At 47.5% G+C, this 21,335-nt stretch overlaps 1 protein-coding gene and 1 pseudogene across 2 annotated transcripts in view; both read left to right on the top strand.

Moving 5' to 3' along the window:
• The first annotated feature begins 526 nt into the window (after nucleotides 1-526).
• Nucleotides 527-21,335, top strand: part of LOC137645783 (RNA-binding protein with serine-rich domain 1-A-like) — a 191,192-nt gene continuing 170,383 nt past the window's right edge. For both annotated transcript variants that reach the window (XM_068378704.1, XM_068378705.1), the window contains exons 1-2: nucleotides 527-640; nucleotides 777-899. In XM_068378704.1, the coding sequence (XP_068234805.1) occupies nucleotides 582-640; nucleotides 777-899 (182 nt within the window). In that variant the 5' untranslated portion in view covers nucleotides 527-581. The remainder of the gene's footprint in view (nucleotides 641-776; nucleotides 900-21,335) is intronic.
• On the top strand, nucleotides 10,097-10,215 carry LOC137646210 (5S ribosomal RNA; annotated as a pseudogene).

A 21,335-nucleotide genomic window follows, 5' to 3' on the forward strand; every position in this document is an offset into this window, starting at 1 on the left:
GCTTGGATTCATCTGATTACTAATAGATTTCCCCTTACCCTTTTCAGCATGTCATTATCTCGGGGGGGGGGGCACTCATATGGCCTTGTTTCTCATCGGTAGATCTACCTCATTTGTGTGATTTTCGTCTTCACATCTTCCTGTTTGTTATTGCAATTATAACTTCGCTTATATACGCAGGGGAGAGCCATAGAAGTATCTCTGAAAGTACACCACAATTCTTGTGGTAGTAACCAGCATAAAGATCACCATCCTATCCATTCATTAGAAGGATAATTATGCTACATCAAGACAGCTGTGATAATATTATATTTAAAAGGTTGTAGTAGATGGTTAATTTTGATAAGTCACCCATAACATATCATCCATCCTTCATTTTAAAAGGTAAACAAATAGAAGAGCCAAAACAAATGTAAATCCAAATCCATAATACATTTAATCTAGATAATCATTGAAAATGTTTAATTGAATATATTTCATACTTATAAATAATTACATTATAATAAAATTCATGATAATATTAAAAATGCTTTATTTGATTTCTAAAGAATTCAACCTTAGCAATTCGGTGTCTGGTTTGAATGGGATTTGTATGTAAACAAAACTCTTCTCGTCAAACTAAACAGTGTATCCCAAATATGTAAGCTTTATCCAAATTTATCTGCGCCATCTGAATTGTTTGAAATTATTGCTTGTGATTATATTGTTTGCGGAGGTTGATAAGTGGATTTAATGCAACTATAGGTGAATATTAAGTGTTTGTTGATTTATTTAAGGGTTCGTAGTCGCAGTCGTTCTAGGAGTCCTACCGGCTCAGAAAAGGACAGAAAGCCAAGGGAAAAAGAGAAGAAACCTGCCAGACGAAAGTCTTCTTCCAGTGACAGCACCTCAAGTAGAAGGTATGAAGTTATTTGTTATATAATAAGTGATATAAATATAATTTTTATCCATATAGATATAGAAATTACATTAGAGTTTCTGCCGTACACTAAACGTTACCTGGTGTTATCCCTTTTTACTTTTTTTCTCTTGGAGGCTTCCGCATTTGATCTTTTGAAAACTTTTCATAGAGTACATATAAAACTTTCAGTAACTACCACAGTACTGGTAGTCGGCTAACATGATGTTGAATTCTGGTAAAGATTTTTAACGTTACTCTAGTCATTGTACCTAGCTGCTTTATTATAGGGTATTATATGGGTATTATTGTACAATGTTAGTACCAGTAAATGTTCTTGGAGGATTTGTATATCAGAGGCCAGTTCCTCCTGCTTGCAGACATAATGGACATCAACTAACCTAAAATTTCACCCCTTGCCTACTTCTTAAGGGGGCTGACGCCCACCTGCGACACCCCCTTAGACTACCGTATTCTAAGTCAGCCGTCATCATACATACAGGTGATTGCTGTCATACATACACCCCATGTTCTTTATTATAATCTGATATGCCATAATATGAAGTTATTTTATCAATTTACATAGTATGATTTACCGGTAATTTTGTATATTATTACATCGTGTGACTACGCACAAGAAATATATGATTTCCTATAGGAAATAACGAGATTTAACCGATTTTGATGACCATTTCAATCGCAAACAAACAGATCAACCAATTCGGTTAGTTATAAGTTGACGAATTGGTTGATGTCATTACAGGTGAAATGAATGAGAAAACCAGTTAAATCACGATATCTACTAAAGGAAATCATATATTTCCTGTACGAAATCACACAATGAAATACAATACAAATGAACCATATAAATATTAACACTGTGGACATATATACTGAGTTAAAATATATAAACAACAGATGTCGGGGACGATAACATTACCAACGTTACCAATGGTTGACAGAACTACCAACGATGACGAATGGTACACAGTGTTACCAACGGCACGATGTCTATACTAGAGGTAGAAATAAATTTTTCCATACGAAAACTAAATAATACTTCCATAAAACTATTACACAATAAATAAAGAGTACCAAAAGGCCACAGAACCTAACAAACCCACCTAACCTTGCCTAGAAGTACCCCGGTCACAAAACACATATAATAAGGATGGGGGAATGACTTACCTTGATACACAGTACTACCAACGGAGACGAATTGTACACAGAACTACCAACGACACGATGGCATTACTAGAGCTAGAACTGCTAAATATCTCCTCAGATATATTCAATAATTTCTCCATATAACTGGTACGAAATATATAAAAAGTACAGAAAGGCCACAGAACCTAACAAACCCACCTAACCTTGCCTAGAAGTACCCCGGTCACAAAACACGAATAATGACTATTGAGGAATGACTTACTTTTATGAAGGAAACGTCGAAACTTGCTGGACTCGGAAGGAAGAGACAAAAGCGCACGACACTAGGGGCAGTTTAAATGTTGAGGAATAACATTGTGAGATTTAAGAAAATGGTCAACATAACCTGAATTATCAACAAAATCACCATGGAATTGAGCCACTGCTTTTAAGTACGGAATGCTGCAACCGGTACAAGTTTCTATAATATGTTCCATCTCAAAATACGGGAAAAAAAACGCACTAGTAACGAAGGACGAGTAACTAGGTCAAAGGTTAAAACGGGAAAGGCAGGGGAACAATGGGTCGGAAAACAGCGCATACAGAGATAAAGGAAGGGGGGGTAGGGAGATATCTGAATAGGCCTACTACCTAGAGTGATGATTGGTTAAGGGAAAAACAACGAACAAAAGAGTGAAAACATGAATGAACTAAATACGGAAACTAGACGAAAGAAAAGTTTTATAAGACACAGAGGAGAGAAAAGAAACTAACCAACAAAAATAAATACAAACAATATAGGAAGATAAAATGGAATGAACGGTAAATAATAGAGAATGGGAATATAAAATGAGGAGATCATACCGAGAATTAACTGGATAAAAAAACTAGTCCTGGGTAAGTATTTATGTGAAACCAGGAAGGGATAAAGAAATAACTCAACAAATAAAACCAATATAGGAAGGTAAAATGGAATGAATGATAAATAATATTGAATGGGAATAAAAAATGAGAAAATAACACTAATAAAAAGAGTAAAAGGGGGAGTGGAAACTCCTGCGCAGGGGGGGGGGATATATGCGCAGATCGGAAACTGATGAAACGAACGTACGTACAAATGGGAAAGGAAATAACAAAACAAATAAACCCAATATAGGAAGGTAAAATGGAATGTATGATAAATTATATTGAATGGGAATATAAAATGAGAAAATAATACGGTAATAAAAAGAGTAATAATGGAGAGAAACTCCTGCGAAGGGGGGTTATATAAGCGAAGGACGGAAGGTGGGGCGAACGAACAAACGAACAAATGGGTGATAATGTTAGCATGAAACGCTAACATTTGATCTACATCAGGAATGGAATGCTAACATTTAAACTACATCAGGCGTTGGCAGCACTGGTTATTGTATTACTACAAGAAATAACCTTTGAAACGGCTCCTCCCAAATATATCCAGGTATACTGATTTGTCTTTTTCTACGGTTATAATAAATACCAGAAAGAAATGTATAGAGAAGAAAAGGACTGAATTACGGTTATATATCGGTTCCCCAGTATGTTTTCCCCACCCAAAACCCCGAGTTCCCACTGGGGGTCCCCCATTATCGGCGGATATAGATGTATATATATTTCTGTAACTATTCATTTGCGACGGGAACGAGTGTTATTTTCGAAGGGAGCGTAATTTTTCCTATAAGAAAAAGTAGTTGGAATACTAGGATACATTGAGATGTAATAATATACAATGAAACCGATTTACCTTTACCTCGGCAGTATTTTATAAGTTCAGCCCGGTCCTCACACAAGTCACGGGTAGCTCCTGCTTAGTTTCAAAATTTTCTGATAGATAGAGCCTGTGTCGTGCCAGGCTATGAGCGTTCTATTTTACAATTTAATGCTGTCCCATCAATATACATTCCTACCTCTCGGTTAATTTTGTAGTTGGTTGTGAGACGTCCTTAACATTGACATTTTGTAGTGCCGTAATAATTATCATGAAATGTTAGGTAGGGAAAAGGTCGTTATAATGCATTGGTTGCTGAAGCCATGGCCAAGTTATTCGATTGTAAAGCTTCCCCCAAGCATTGGTAAAGCATTGATTGCTGTCTGACTAAAATAACACCCTTTTTGGTAGCACTCTGCCTATTAGCTGGTGGAACAAGCTTGGAAATTTAGTGATATGTGGACTTATGTTTTTGTTAATCCTAACAATATACATTCTTGCCCCCATGTTAAGATTGTAGTTCGTTGGGACACGTCCTGGAATGATGCCAAACCACTAATTTGTTATATATACAAGCAAAGGTTATGATAGGCAATATATTCAGGTAGTGCTCGACTTACGCCCTATGCGACATGACGATTCAGCTTTACGACGATTTTTTTCAGGGTGATTACATCACAAGTCTATTGGAAATAGGACGAATATTTCCTGAAAATAATCTATTTTCTTTTATAAAAACAAACTGATTTATCTTGGTAAATTATTATTTTGTTTTATTGTTAATATAGAGTATATATTTTCAATAAAAAATACGTTAATAAATGTTTTAATATCTGTCGAGTTCATATTATATATCTTTACCAGAATTCAACATCATGTTAGCAGACTACCACCACGCTATTTAATAGGGGTTATTACTTTCGGCGTAGCTGAAATGACGAGCCATTAAAATTTTAACGAGGGTTTACTACCCTACTGCTAGTTAGCAGGGGGTAGGGGGGTAGCCTGCTACCCCCCCTCACACACACCTGTGCTTGAGCTCACTTTACTTTTGGCTCGGAGCGAGAACGGTTGTTGCCTCTCTCTCTCCTCGCCTATTTTGGACTGCCATTAATTTTTGTTTTTTTGCTTACTTTTTCTTATACTTGTGATATATATATAAACATTCTCTATGTTTATGTATATATTTGTTTATAGAAATTTAGTAAGTTTTCTTTTCATTGTGCTGTGTGTGTGATGTAAGACAACGACACAGTTTCTCTTCGTGGGGAACGACCTTTCCCTCTCGGGTCCATCGGTCTTCCCGTCGGCATATTTCCGTTATCTCAGCCGCCGCAGGGGAATCATCATCGCCTGGACCCTCTTCATTCATCTATTATCTTCGCTTTTCCTCTTTTCCTACGGGAAACTGGGATTCTCAGCGAAGGGAATGTGGCCTTTTTTTTACCTTGACTACGGTCTCTCTCTACTCGAGGTCGTTTACCTTTACTACAACTACGTACTATTACGGTAGCTCCTTTCCCGTTGCGGGTTAGGTTGCTATTCCGTTTGTTTGTTTCAATTATTTTTAGTGAAATCTAATTGTATTTTAACTTTTCAGCTTTTCCGTGGGGAACACTCTCCTTCGGGGGTTCAGTTGTTCTCACTATTATATTCTTAGATGATTAGATAATTATAATTCTCTTATAATTTTGTTTTTATTACAGTTACTCCGCACCCCCTTCGCCTGTGGATTTCATGTGGGGAGGGTGGGCGCATACTTAATTCTTATTTTATGTTTTTTCCCTCGGGGTTCCTCTTCGGAGTTCCTCCCTAGGGAATTTCTGCTAAAACAACTTTGTTCCGTAACCGAAATACAAACCACGCTATTTACATTGGGTTAACCTTTTAGCGTAGCTGAAATGGCGAGCCATTAGAATTTAACGAGGGTGTATTACCCCCGCGCTAGTTAGCGGGGGGTTAGGGGAGTGGTAGCTAGCTACCCCTCCCCCCCTCACACACCGGTGAAGCTCACTTTCACTTTTGGCTCGGACTGGGACAGACGTCTCTGTCTTTGTCCTCGCTTGGCAGCCATTAGGCTATTTGTTTTGTCTTTACTTAATCACTTACTTTTCTTTTACTCAATATATATGTAAACATTTTTTCATGTTTGTATATATATTTGAGTATAGAAATCAGTAAGTTTCCTTTTCAGAGTTTGTGCTTGTGTGTGTAGTGTACGATATCTCCGTGGAGCCCTCGGCAGTTTAGGCCACCACAGTGTAATTTTATGGGTTTCGAGTTTGACTTTGGTCTTTCTCTCTCTCTCTCTTGAGGTCGTTCACCCTTTTACTACGTTACTAAGCCTTTGTAGCTTCCTTCCCGTGTGGGGGGTTGCTACGCCGTACGTTTCGTCTCAATTATTTTATGAATCTAATTGTATTTGTTAGTTTTTTTTTCAGCTTTGTAGAACGATTCCTTTCGGGGTTTTCGTTCTTTCTTTAGTGTTCATTCATTTTTAAATTACATAGTTACATAATTATAATTGTTATAATTCTGTTTTGGTTACAGCTCTCCTTCCGTGAGTGTAAGTGGTTGTGAGGGCACGTGCCTGTTGTGTAATTCTTGTTTTCCTTTCCCTCGGGATTCCTCTTCGGAGCCTTCCCGGGGGAATGAATGTGTACTAATGATTTATGTTTTATTTTTTTACAGTTACCAATTTAGTGCGTTTCTGTAATATGGCAACGGTGTGAGCTGTCTTGTTGAGGCCTGGGGATTCGGCTGTTGCTGCCTCCCCTTTAGATTTTCATCAGGGGCGTGTCTCCTTCTACTGGAAGTACTCCCGTGACGATTGACAGCTCTCCAGTTCATTTTAGAACTCTCAGGAGGCTCGCCTCCTTGGGTGGGTAACTTTCCTTCCGAGGGAAGTTTTCCTGTCCAGGCTTGAGTTTTTCTTCTTTTAGGGGGTTTTTCTCTTGCCTTTTTTTTTTTTTTTTTCGTGCGACTATGCTCTTGGTGCTGAGCGGTCGCACCTGCAGTTTCGATCAGGGGGCTGGGCAACTGCAGGAGCCCCTCTTCGGAGGATTGTTCCTTTTAGGTCACTGGCTGACCAGTCTCTTCTACGTAGTGTTTCTTTTTCGTTCGCGGGAGATTACACTCATAGAGACTCCTCTTCGGAGGATTCTTCTGCTGTTGTTGCTGTTGGCCTCCTTCACCGTAAGGCTCACCGTCCGCCTCGTCGTAAGGGCCTCCCATCTCCCTATAAGGGTGCTAAGAGGCGCCTTTTTGAATCTCCGTATGCAGCCTACAACTCCTTCTTGATCTTACGCCCCTGGTGCAGATGGACAGCAGTCTAACCTCGTCTTCCGACGGGCAACGGTCTTCCCGACGGACAACGGTCTTCCGACGGACATCAGTCTCCCGGCGGACAAACAACGATCTTCCGACGGACATCATTCTCCCGATGGACAACGATCCCTTCGGGGCAAAGGGTTGCCTCCCACGGGGGTTCTTCCCTTGCGTGTCAGGGTTCCCCTGCGCGCCCTTCTGCCAGCTCAGTGTTAGCGCTCCTGCTCAGTGTTAGCGCACAGGTGCTCTCCTGCTCATCAGCGCTTTCCTGATCGCTAGCGCTCTCCTGTTCGCCAGCGCTCTCCTGTTCGCCAGCGCTCTCCTGTTCGCCAGCGCTCTCCTGTTCGCCAGCGCTCTCCTGTTCGTCAGCTCTCTCCTGTTCGTCAGCGCTCTCATGATGATCATCTCTGCTGTTCCTGTTACGCGCCCTGTGTGCCCACGTTCGCCCTCGCGATCTAGAACTTCGGTTCAGGTCTGGGTCAAGGACTCTTCTTCTACGCACAGGCTTCCACGCGTTGCCTTCTGCTCGCCAGCGACCTTAGACGCATCAACGTTCACCTGCTCGTCAGCGATCTCCTACGCGTCAACGTTCGCCATCGATCTGCCACGTGTGTCAGTTCCCCTGAACACTATCAGTAGCGATCTAGCGCTCGCCTGCTGTGGTCCACGATCTCCGGTAGCTGAGTCTTGCCGTAGATCTTCCTCCTGCTCGCCAGCACTCACCTTTACTTCTGTCCTTCTGTGCGCCAGCGCACATCTGCGCGCCCTTCTTTGCCACGCACCAATGGGCGCCAACGGTTTTCTGACCGTCTAGGATCGCCTGATTAACAGCTTGCTTCAGCGCTCACCTTCCTGATGCACCTGCGTGCCTTCTGTTAGCGTGATGCGGGCTAACCATCACTAGTCTCTCTCGCGTTGGCAATCGTCTATGCGCCCGCGCGATTCTTCACCTGCGCGCCATCGCTTGCCAACGCACCTTCACTCTCCTATGGGCTATCGCTCGCCAGAACGCGCCATCGCTCGTCAACCCGCAATCGCCCGCCTACCGTCATCGGTCTCCCGACCGCCTGCGCTCACCCGCGCGCCCACGTGCCTGCGCGACCACACCCCCACGTGCCCGCGCGACCACGCGCCTGCACGCCTACGCTCATGCGCGACGGCGCACATGCTCTCCAAATTTCGCCCGCGCGCGAACCAACGGTATTCCGTCGCGCGGACCGACGGTGTTCCGTCGCGCGGGCCGACGGTGTTTTCTTCGCGCGAACGTCGGCTTAATTCTTGCAGTATCCATTGCTCGCCTATGGGTTATCGCTCGCCGACCACCAGCTCTCGCCCTTCCTACCACGCTCGCCCTCCTTCTGCGCTCCTTCACTCACCTTCGTTTGCGTTCCCGCGTGCCCGCGCATGGGCGCTTCCACGTTCGCCCACGCGCAAATCATTGATTTACCATCGCGCGAGCGCCAGAGCGATTGCGACCCCGTTTCGCAGCATGGCCAGCCTGGCGAGTCTTTTGGAGCGTATTTCCAGAACATGGACTCACCCCGTAAACGCAGAGCATGACATGCAAGAATAGGAAGAATCTTCAGGGAGGTCTGAGCAACATTCTTCTTTCCAGAACCTGGGTTAGCCCTTGCCTGTCATTCCCTGGAAGGGTTTTTGACGGGGGGCTTTCTGTTCGAGATTTCTCCATCGGCCAAGGGGTGACTGGTTTACCCCTTCTTCTTCTCCATCTCGTGAAAGGGGCTTACCAGGTCCTTTCCCTCCTTAGTTGCGACCCGAGGTTTTGTTCAAGGAAGCTACAGGAAGGTCATGGGTACTTTCCTCCTCTCGGGCTCATGCACCTTGGCGTTTCGTTGTCAAGTATCGAACTTGCGGGCAAGCTTGATGTTGGACCATCTGGACGCAATGACCGAGGGCTTCCTTTCGGGTGTCGACAACCTCAGACACCCTTCCATCCTTGAGAAGAGTTTGTTTGTGCCCAAGGACAGAGACATAGACAGCGGCTGTGCGGAGGAAGTCGACTTCTGTTTTTCACTCCTCCAAGGCGCTTTCTTCCAGACCCTGCAGGGCTCCTGCACCTCTTTCTTTCAGGCACGTCGACCTAAGTTATCGGACCGGCTACGACAACTGAGACAAGGTGTCCAATTGCAGTTCCCTCCTGTCAGGAACGGATGGCACGGGAGGCTCTCCCGGGGGGGCATAGTCCTAGAGGGAGCGGCAGAGTTCACGAACTCTAGGATTGGCACCCCTCCCTTGCAGGTTTCACGCTGGGAGGATGCCTAAGGTTACTCATCCGGATGACAGCTTCCCGATGCCCATTCCTGCACGATCTCAGTGATCAGCCAAGGATATCGCGCCTGCCGTCTCTGTCAGCGAATTCAGTGTCTCTGAACCTCTATGCCATAGGGTCGGCAAGAGTTTGCCCGTTTGGGCAGAATGATCCATGCCTTAGGAGAAGGTCCTCCATAGGATCGTCGACGGCTTCTTCAGTCGATCCTTTCTTGTAAGGAAGTATCTGAGCCGGGAGTTCCGTAGTCGACCTCTCAGCCCTGATCAAGTTTGTCGAACAAACTTCGTCCAGCATGGAACAGCAGAATCGATCAGACTGGTAACGAGGCGACAGGACTCCTTAGGCCCTGGATCGGAAGGACGGGTACTTTCAGTGTCCATTCCATCCATCTTCCAGGAAGCTCGTGGAATTCAGCCTGGACTACAGGTATTCCTGCTTAAGATGCAGTGTGGCCATCCCGCCGTGGCATCGCAGGTTTTTTTCCCCAGAGAACTCTCCCTGCTTTCCTCATGGCCGCTCAGGTGCAGGCTTCTGCCTCCTTCTCCTTTTGGAGGTCTGGTCAACTCCGGTAGGCTCGAGTTCGACCTTCTTCAGCGCCGGGACAAGCTTCCGGATGCTTACCATGAGTGGGGGTTCATGGTATTTTGCTAGGAGCCTTCTCTTCTTCTTCTGCCTCAACATCTGGAGTATCTAGCCATGATATTGAGTCAACGGCCTTACCACGTTGGAAACCCCGCTTCTCGTCCGTCCAGCGAGGTTAAGCAATGTCGGTTTTGGTCGGTACTTGGATGGGTGACCGCCTGGGGACGCCAGATTCTGTTGCCACCTCCTCCGAGCCTTCCCTTCAGTTGACTGTGGCAAGGCTGAGGGGAGTCGCAGTACCTGTTCTCAGTCAAGCAGAGCTTTCAGTCCTACCTTGGAACGTTTCCTAGTTCTCTTTTCCTCATTGAGCCGTCTAAAAGTTCCGAACGGTCGCCTCAGGATAAGTTCCCTGCGAGGCGGCCCAAGTTCCGGTGGTTTCAAAGCAACGATTAACCGGACTTTCTGGCCCCTATGGGACCAGCGGAACGATTAGACCTGCTACGGGTGTTGACCTATGGAACCTCTTGATGGGAGTGGATATTCTCGTCCTTTCCCCACATTTTTGATGCTGTTCTCGTCAAAAGTGGGGGGGGGCATGTTCCGGTTCAGGCCTATGGTCAGGACCTGAAGGATACCTCTCCATCATTCAGGCAGGCTTAGGGGCCGTAGTCTGACCCCTCTACAGATCCTACAGCTCCTGCCGAGTCGCTCTGTGCGCGTCGACTTCATGGTTCTGGCGTGTTCTAACCAGCAGGGGACGCATTTTCACACCTTCGCATCTTGCAGTAGAGATACTGAGTTGATTTGAGATACTCTCAATACCACCATCGGCTCTCTCATTCCGGGCAGAGGAATGTTCTCTCCGACTATCCGAGCAGAGCCTCGTAGAGAGAGTGTACCTGGGGGTCTTTGGCCTTGAGTAACCAGCAAGTCCTGGTCTGGGGGACCTGATCGCGACAGCTTGGAACCTCAAGCTTCCGCTGTTCTTCCCCCGAGACTCTGGCAAGATGCATTTGTGATTTTTCCTAACAGTACTTACCTCGAACTACTTTCGGGTAATGGCCCACCCATCCTTCCCCGAGTGCCTTGCTGGACTTCATAGAAACCTAAGCTATCAAGAACTTACTGGGGATCGAGACCTGAGCAAGCATGCTCTCTGACCCGGGGTCGCCTCAGGGCGCTTATCACACCACCTGAGGTTGCCCCTCATAGAAAACGGGAGTAGGGTAAATTACACAAAACTCTGGTCGGTTGGGAGGAGATCCCAGATACTCCTAAGAAAGTAGTTCAAGGTAAGTACTGTTAGGAAAAATACAAATTACTTAAAATTTGTGATATTTTCTTGAATGAGGGTGCACATGTTCTCAAACAAAATATACAGATATAGAAGCGATCATTTCTCTTTTGCTTTGCCCCTTCTCTTGATTGGACGGGCTAGCCAGTGTTCATACACAGACACGGATGTCTGGTTACCTGTGGGCGGGGTTTGAAACGTTCGTAAACATAATGAAAAGTTGCCCACGCTGTTGCTATCGTTCTTTAACGTCGGCTAGCACTGTTCCTTTGGGACTAATTGTTCGAGACAATAACCCTGTACGGGTAGAATAAAAAGTTTCGGAAGCCTATTGTGTAAAACGGCAAGTCGTTGTACCCTGGGTACAATGTCTTGCGCGCGTGAACTAAGATGGTCACACGCGCGTATACGAGTTGTTCGCGCACTTCAACATAGAGCTGATTGCGAGCATAAGGTTGGTTGCGTGGGCTCGAGATTTCTGCTTAGGAGAGCTCATTGCTACTATCACCCGAAGGTTCATGGTAGCGTAAGTTGTGTGAGCGCGAACGCTCAACACAAAGAGTCTGAAAACTCTAGTCATACGAGTAAGACTCATAATGAGTAGGGTCACGAGAACCCTAAGGTTCAGCGTGTACTGTGTTGCGAGACCCCGAAGGGACTTCGCAACAAGAAACCGAAGTTCCTCTTGTCAGAGCCCCCGAAGGGTCAGAGTGACTAAAGGCTCGAGAGACCAGAGGCCTAACGTAGCCTGTTTTGCGAAACCTTGAAGGGTCAGCGCAATGAGGAACCGAAGTTTTCCTGTCCCAGAACCCCGAAGGGTCCGTGTGACTGATGGGTTGAGGTCCCGAAGGCTCGACGTTACCATCGTTACGAGAGCCCGAAGGTTAAGCGTAACTGAAACCCGAAGGTTAAGCGTAACTGAAACCCGAAGGTTTTGAGTCGCGTGAGCCCAAAGGATCAGCATGACAGAGCCCCGAAGGACTTCTACTGTCATGAGAACCCGCAGGATCAATGTGACGAGAGGCCGAAGACACGATCACGCCAGCCCAAAGGGTGATCGTCACGAGACCCAGAAAGGTCAACGTGAGGAGAACCAGTAGGTTCAAATAGACGTCTCCTCACAGCACGAGGAGGAGAACGTCCGGGATCTAAAGATATCTCCTCCGCAGGGGAGGTTTCTTTTCCCAAAGGAAAACATCGCTTAAGGTAAGGCTCTCGCTCCACCCCTGGAGGAGAACCATAAGTGAAAGGGTGAACCGCCGATGCCCAGAGGCAATCTTCTCTCGAGAACGAGAGACTCGTTCTCCCGAAGGGGAACCCTGCTTCCGAGAAAGCTCTGCCACCGCCCCTGGTGGATCAGCAAACTCCTACAAGTTTTCTCTCTCAAACAAGAGGAATGTTCTCCCGAAGGAGATTGCCTAAGACAAGCTTTCTCCTTGCACTTTGGGAAAAAAGCGCAGGCGTAATAATCTCTCTCGCAAACGGGAGAGAAGTCCTCCCGAAGGAGTACATAGCCTAAGACACGCTTTCTCCCATCTCTATGAGAAAAAAGCGTAGCGGTAATAATTTCTCGCGAACGAGAGAGAAGTCCTCCCAAAGGAGGACATCGCTTAAAACACGCTTTCTCCCAGCTCTATGAGAAAAATGCGTAGGCCCAAAGGAGGACATCGCCTAAGACAAGCTTTCTCCCAGCTCTATGGGAAAAAAGTGTAGGCGTAATAATCACTCGAGAACGAAAGAGAAGTCCTCCCGAAGGAGGACATCGCCTAAGACAAGCTTTCTCCAGCTCTAGGGGAAAAAGCATAGGCGTAGTAATCTGAAGTCCTCCCAAAGGAGGACATCGCCTAAGACAAACTTTCTCCCAGCTCTATGGGTAAAAAGCATAGGGTTAAAAATCTCTCGCGAACAAGAGAGAAGTCCTCCTGAAGGAGGACATCGCCTAAGGCAAGTATTCTCCGTGCTCTATGGGTAAAAAAGCGTAGGTGTAATAATCTCTCTCTTGTGAACGAGACAGAAGTTCCCCTCGAAGGAGGAACAAGCCTTAGACTTGCTTTTACCCAGTTCATGGGGAAGAAGCACAGTCTTCGGCGACGAGATAGCAGAAGCAAAACTCGTCGAGCTGTCCGCAATTCTTCCCGAAAGGGGGAAGGTTGCTGAACGGCTGAAGTGGGGAAGGTCTCCCTTGGAAGGGGGGGGGCAACCCGTCTCAGGGGAAGGTTAACACTCCCTCGTAAGGGAAGGTTCTTCAACCCCTGGAGGCGAACCTCCTGTCAGCAAAATATGCTTCCCTTCAACAAGCCTTGTTCAAGTTGAAGGTTAACAACGAGTGCTACCTTGTAACCTGGGCTGCTCACGAGCTACCACATGAAGCTCTGGATAATGAACAGGGAGGCCAAAGGCATTGGCCTTGTGTTCTATGTCGTTGCTATCTGTAGAAAAGAAAATAAAATTTGTGATTAATTACACTTCATGCTTCGCTGCACAACATGAACTATTCGGGGAATAAGTCACCTTCCTTGTAAGATAATTCCTCGAAAGGGAGCTGAACTGATATAAACTTTAACTCAAGTAATGAAACAAACACATGGAAAAGTTGAGGACCTGCCGACCACCAACACGGGAGGGCGGCAAGGTAGGGGGTTAATATCAACACAATGACAACTCCCTTACGGCGGTGGCCGCCGGATACGTTGTCAACAGTAATTAAAGTTACAAGTATCTAACAACATAAAAGTATATTTCTGTTTATACATATATACACGTATATATATTTATAAGATAAATGAAAACATACACAAGAGAAAAAAAAAATAATAGAAAAACAATCAAGGCAAGTCTTTGCGGGAGATAATGGCAGCATATCCGTCCTCTACCGAGGGAAAAAGTAAAGTGGTTACTCAGCCGAGAGGTGTGAGTGAGCGGGGTAGCCAGTTTACCCCAACCCCCACCCACTAACTAGCGGATGGGGTAGTTATCTCTTACTAAAATTATTATGGCTTGTCTTTCAGCTACACCGAAAGTATACCCCTAATAATAGCGGAGAGTTTGTATCTACGCCGGAGCAGATATTTATTACAGTTTAGTTTAGATGTAATTGAGAGTGCTGTCCATTGCTTTCATTGTCTAAGAGAGAGATTTATTTGTGATTCCCTTTATCATAATGTAAGAATTTATTCTTTATTTTGTTTTAGTTTGTGACCTGGGAAAAGGGTCTGATGCTTTCCCCCGGGCTAGGGGTTGTAACTTAGAAAAAGGGGTTCTTGGCGGCTTGCCTCTAGCTAGGGGGTTGTGACCTGGGAACTACTAGGTTAGGTTAGGTGGGTTTTTTAGATTCTGTAGCATTTTACAAATCTGGGTAGGGGATTTGAACCAGGTGGCTTCCCCCCTCCAGCTAGGGGTTGTGACCTGGGAAATGCTAAGTTATGTTTGGTGGGTTTGTTAGATTCAGTGGCCTTTTACATATCTTGCTAGGGGTTGTGACCTGGGAAGGGGGTCCGGGGGCTTGGCCCTGGCTACGGGTTGTGATCTGGAAACTACTAGGTTACATGGGTTAGTTAGGTTCTGTGGCCTTTTACAAATTTGGCTCGGGGGAATGATCTGGAAACCTCTAGGTTACAGGGTTAGTTAGGTTCTGTGGCCTTTTACAAATTTGGCTCGGGGGAATGATCTGGAAACCTCTAGGTTACAGGGTTAGTTAGGTTCTGTGGCCTTTTACAAATTTGGCTCGGGGGAATGATCTGGAAACCTCTAGGTTACAGGGTTAGTTAGGTTCTGTGGCCTTTTACAAATTTGGCTAGGGGTTGTGACCTGGGAAGGGGGTCCGGGGGTTTGGCCCTGGCTACGGGTTGTGATCTGGAAACTACTAGGTTACATGGGTTAGTTAGGTTCTGTGGCCTTTTACAAATTTGGCTCGGGGGAATGATCTGGAAACCTCTAGGTTACAGGGTTAGTTAGGTTCTGTGGCCTTTTACAAATTTGGCTCGGGGGAATGATCTGGAAACCTCTAGGTTACAGGGTTAGTTAGGTTCTGTGGCCTTTTACAAATTTGGCTCGGGGGAATGATCTGGAAACCTCTAGGTTACAGGGTTAGTTAGGTTCTGTGGCCTTTTACAAATTTGGCTCGGGGGAATGATCTGGAAACCTCTAGGTTACAGGGTTAGTTAGGTTCTGTGGCCTTTTACAAATTTGGCTCGGGGGAATGATCTGGAAACCTCTAGGTTACAGGGTTAGTTAGGTTCTGTGGCCTTTTACAAATTTGGCTAGGGGTTGTGACCTGGGAAGGGGGTCCGGGGGTTTGGCCCTGGCTACGGGTTGTGATCTGGAAACTACTAGGTTACATGGGTTAGTTAGGTTCTGTGGCCTTTTACAAATTTGGCTCGGGGGAATGATCTGGAAACCTCTAGGTTACAGGGTTAGTTAGGTTCTGTGGCCTTTTACAAATTTGGCTCGGGGGAATGATCTGGAAACCTCTAGGTTACAGGGTTAGTTAGGTTCTGTGGCCTTTTACAAATTTGGCTCGGGGGAATGATCTGGAAACCTCTAGGTTACAGGGTTAGTTAGGTTCTGTGGCCTTTTACAAATTTGGCTCGGGGGAATGATCTGGAAACCTCTAGGTTACAGGGTTAGTTAGGTTCTGTGGCCTTTTACAAATTTGGCTAGGGGTTGTGACCTGGGAAGGGGGTCCGGGGGTTTGGCCCTGGCTACGGGTTGTGATCTGGAAACTACTAGGTTACATGGGTTAGTTAGGTTCTGTGGCCTTTTACAAATTTGGCTCGGGGGAATGATCTGGAAACCTCTAGGTTACAGGGTTAGTTAGGTTCTGTGGCCTTTTACAAATTTGGCTCGGGGGAATGATCTGGAAACCTCTAGGTTACAGGGTTAGTTAGGTTCTGTGGCCTTTTACAAATTTGGCTCGGGGGAATGATCTGGAAACCTCTAGGTTACAGGGTTAGTTAGGTTCTGTGGCCTTTTACAAATTTGGCTAGGGGTTGTGACCTGGGAAGGGGGTCCGGGGGTTTGGCCCTGGCTACGGGTTGTGATCTGGAAACTACTAGGTTACATGGGTTAGTTAGGTTCTGTGGCCTTTTACATATCTTGCTAGGGGTTGTGACCTGGGAAGGGGGTCCGGGGGTTTGGCCCTGGCTACGGGTTGTGATCTGGAAACTACTAGGTTACATGGGTTAGTTAGGTTCTGTGGCCTTTTACATATCTTGCTAGGGGTTGTGACCTGGGAAGGGGGTCCGGGGGTTTGGCCCTGGCTACGGGTTGTGATCTGGAAACTACTAGGTTACATGGGTTAGTTAGGTTCTGTGGCCTTTTACATATCTTGCTAGGGGTTGTGACCTGGGAAGGGGGTCCGGGGGTTTGGCCCTGGCTACGGGTTGTGATCTGGAAACTACTAGGTTACATGGGTTAGTTAGGTTCTGTGGCCTTTTACATATCTTGCTAGGGGTTGTGACCTGGGAAGGGGGTCTGGGGGTTTGGCCCTGGCTACGGGTTGTGATCTGGAAACTACTAGGTTACATGGGTTAGTTAGGTTCTGTGGCCTTTTACATATCTTGCTAGGGGTTGTGACCTGGGAAGGGGGTCCGGGGGTTTGGCCCTGGCTACGGGTTGTGATCTGGAAACTACTAGGTTACATGGGTTAGTTAGGTTCTGTGGCCTTTTACATATCTTGCTAGGGGTTGTGACCTGGGAAGGGGGTCCGGGGGTTTGGCCCTGGCTACGGGTTGTGATCTGGAAACTACTAGGTTACATGGGTTAGTTAGGTTCTGTGGCCTTTTACAAATTTGGCTAGGGGTTGTGACCTGGGAAGGGGGTCCGGGGGTTTGGCCCTGGCTACGGGTTGTGATCTGGAAACTACTAGGTTACATGGGTTAGTTAGGTTCTGTGGCCTTTTACAAATTTGGCTAGGGGTTGTGACCTGGGAAGGGGGTCCCTAGTTAATGGGGGTAGCTTGCTACCACTCCCGTTCACACACCTGTGATTTAGTCACTTTACTTTTGGCTCGGATCGAGAGGTTGTTTCCCCTCTCCCTACTCGCATATACTGGACTGCCATTAATTTTTGTCTTTTAACTTACTTTTGTTCCGTAACCGAAATACAAACCACGCTATTTAAATAGGGTTTACTTTCGGCGTAGCTGAAATGACGAGCCATTAGAATTTTAACGAGGGTTAATTACCCCCGCGCTAGTTAGCAAGGGGGTAGGGGAGTGGTAGCTAGCTACCCCTCCCCCTCTCATACACCAGTGAACTGCTTCACTTCACTTTTGGCTCGGACCATGAACAGACGTCTCTATCCCGTCCTCGCATGGCAGCCATTAATGTTTTGTCTTTACTTAATTACTTACTTTTCTTATACTTAATGTATATGTAAACACACTTATGTTTATGTATATATTTGAGTATAGAAATACAGTAAGTTTCCTTTTCAGTGTTTGTGCTGTGTGTGTGTGTGTGTAGGAAGTCCACTCAATTGTACGAAAACATCTCCGTGTGGTCCCAGGCCCCCACGGTGACATTTCATGGGTCGCGATCTCTCCCTTGGTCCTTCGGTCTCCCTTCGGCGGGCGCTGTGGGGAATCGTCATCGCTGGACTTTATTTATTAATCTGTTTCTCCGCTGTTCCTCCTTCCCTACGGGGAACTTGGTCTATCAGCGTAGGGAACACGGGAGTTTAGTTTGACTACGGTCTCTCTCTCTCTCTCCTTGAGGTCATTCACCCTTTTATTACGTATTACGGTAGCTTCTTCCCCGTTGCGGGTTTAGTTGCTACTCCGTTTATTTTGTCTCAATTATTTTCAATCAAATCTAATTGTATTTGTTAACTTTTCAGCTCTGTGTAGAACGCTTCCCTTCGGGGTTCATTCGTTCTTACGATTAGTGAACATTCTTAGATGAATTACATAATTATAATTGTTATAATTCTGTTTTGTTACAGTTCTCCGCCTTCCCCCCCTTCCCGTGAGTGTCAGTGGGGGAGGAGGGCGCTTTCCTGGTGCGTAATTCTTATGTTCTTTTCCCTCAAGGGTTCCTCTTCGGAGTTCCCCCGGGGGAATAAATGTTAACTAATTATTTTGTTTTCACAGTTAACTACTGTATCTAGTTTTTCGTTTGCCTAATGTGCCAAGGAAGCAGAGCTGTCCTGTTGGAGCTTGGGGAGTCTGCTGTTGCCGCCGCCTCTACGACTTCATCATGGGCGTGATCCCTTCTCCTAGAAGTTTTCCCGTGACAACTGTCAGCTCCTTAGTTCATTTAGAATGCTCAGGAGGTTCGCCTCCATGGGTGGGTAACTTCCCTTCCGAGGGAGGTTCCCTTCCCAGGTATGAGTTTTTTCCCCTTCAGGGGGGGCAACTTCTCTTACCTTAATAATTCCTGGTTGGTTTTTTCCTGGTCCTCGGGCGGTTGCTCTTGGTGCTGAGCGACCGCTTTCGTAACCATGCTCTAGGGGCTGAGCGGTTGCAAGGCCGGACCATGGAATTCGTGCGATTATGCTCTTGGTGCTGAGCGATCGCACTTGCAGCTACGCTCAAGGGGCTGGGCAGCTGCAGGAGCTCCTCTTTGGAGTGTTTCTCTTTATGGTCAGCTTGTTGATCCAACGGCCCTAAGGGGCGCCTTCATCAGTTCTTCTGGTCTCTTCTACTACTGTAAGTGTTCTCCTCTCTTGTTCGCAAGAGTCTCTCGTTCGCGAGGAGGACACTCATAGAGACTCCTCTTCGGAGGAGGACCCCTGCTGTTGTTGCTGAAGGCTCAGTTCCCCCCTCCGAACATCCTTCGAGGGGGCAGCTGAGTCCAACGGTCTCTCCTTCGAGTGTCTCTCCCCCTCGGGGGAGTTCACTAACAGAGACTCCTCTTCGGAGGATTGATGATGGTGCTCCTGTTCGTGGTTGTCTTCATCTTCAGCCGCAGAGGATCCTCCTCCTCGACGAGAACAGACCGTTACAGCTGCTTCGCTAGACCTTTCGGCAGATCGTTTGCGATCTCCGACAACTGCCACACCTTCTTGTCTTCCATCTCCGTTCCTGGACGCAGATGCGCAGTGGGCGCCACTCCACCCCGTTTTCCGACGGGCACCGGTCCCTTCGGGGCTAAGGGCTTATCTCACAATGTGAGTAAGTCCCTTAGTGCCAGGTTTTTTTACCTGTGTAACCTCGTTCGAGCGCAGTAGTTCGCAAATACTCTCCTTCTGTGGACCAGTCTTCTGCTGAATCAATACTCAAGCGATCTCCTGTAGCCGAGTCTCGCCGTAGATCTCCTGATCGCCAACGTTTCTGGGACCTTCTGTGCGGCTACGCGTCTTGTGCACCTACGGTCTCCTGAACGCTCCTGAACGCCCACGATCGCCTGATCGCCCTTTTCTGATGTGCGCAATGCGCGCCGACGTTCGCCCTCGCGCCCACGATCTCCGGATCTGGGCGCAAGCAGGGAGATTATTTCTTTACTGAACTCCACGATCACCTGCTCGCCAGCGCGCATCTGCGCCCCCTTTCCTGATGTGCGCAATACGCGCCAACGTTCGTCCACGCGCCCACTATCTTTGGATCTGGGTGCAGGCAAGGATTTTATTCCTTCGCCTCCTCGCCGACGATCTCTCTGGTTCTGCACCCTTGCTGATATCGTCTGGCCATGCATATCTTCTAGCCACCCAACTACGCGCCTACGATCTCCCGGTTCCTGCCTCGTCGCGCGCAGTTCAAGAAGTTCCTACGTTAGCGCACAGGCGCTCACAGGTTCTTCTGGAGTTTCGCGCCAAGCGCGCCCACGCGCGGTTCCAGTTCCAGCACGCTTCCACTTCTCACCGCGCCGCCCAGGAGATACCTAAGCTAGAGTATGGGCGCTCACAGGCACCCCTGGGCTTTCCTTGCCCGCCAGCGATCTTCTAAGCGCCCGTGCGATTCTTCGCCTGCGCGTAAGGGTTTTCAACGCGCCAACGCTTCAATCGTCGTAGGTTTCCTACGCGCCCACGCGTTAACTCTCCTGTACGCGATCGGGCGCTACGCGCCATCGCTTGCCAACGCGCCATCGCTTGCCAACGCGCCATCGCTTGCCAACGCGCCATCGCTTGCCAACGCGCCATCGCTTGCCAACGCGCCATCGCTTGCCAACGCGCCATCGCTTGCCAACGCGCTATCGCTTGCCAACGTGCCACCGCTTGCCAACGTGTCATCTCTGGCCAACACGCCTTCGCTCGCCAAGACACGCCACCGGTCTCCCGGCCGCCTGCGCTCGCCCTTACGACTGCGCACATGCGCACCCATGTTCGCCCGCGCGCGAACCAGCGGTTTTCCATCGCTCGCCAAAACGCGCCATCGGTCTCCCGACCGCCAGCGCTCGCCCTTACAACCGCGCTCGCCCTCACCTGTGCGCCCACGCGCATTTTCGCCTGCGCGCGCGGGCGCACCCACGTTCGCCCGCGCGCGAACCAACGATTTACCATCGCGTGAGCACCAAAGGATTTCGACCGCGATTCCCGCGTTGCCCAGAGAAATCTGGGCAACATTCTTCTCCTTCTTTTCAGGCAGGCCCCATCATCTCTACTCCTCAGGATCATTCGATTCCCTTTCCCCTAGCGGGAGTCGCTGACACTGTGTCTGTCAGCCGTCAGCAGAGGAGGTACATAGAGATCATGGGGGAACCTGGTTTAGCCCTTCCTCTCCACCATTCCGTGGAAGGGGGTTACCAGGAGTTTTTCTCTTGAGAAATTCTCCGCCCGACAGGTGACATGCTCGACTTCGGAGATCTTAAGCCAGGAGAAAGCTGCAAAGTGTGCCATGCGGGCCACTTCGTGGCTGGTCGTCTGGCTTGGATCTCTGAGCATCCTGTTGCGATCCGAGAATTCGTCCAAGGAGAGCTCCAGGAAGGTCATGAAAACTTTACTCCTCTTGGCCACGAGCACCATAGTTTTCCGGCTCACCAAGTTTCGAACTTGTGGGCAAACTCGATGTTGAAGCATTGAGATGCAGTGACTGAGAGGTTCCTCTCGGAAGCCCCAGCCATGGATGTCGGCAAGCTCAGACACTCTTCCATCCTTGGAAAGACCTTGTTTTGAGCCCAAGGACGGGGAACGG

This window comes from Palaemon carinicauda, chromosome 8 (assembly GCF_036898095.1).
Source record: "Palaemon carinicauda isolate YSFRI2023 chromosome 8, ASM3689809v2, whole genome shotgun sequence".
Classification (NCBI taxonomy): Eukaryota; Metazoa; Arthropoda; class Malacostraca; order Decapoda; family Palaemonidae; genus Palaemon; species Palaemon carinicauda.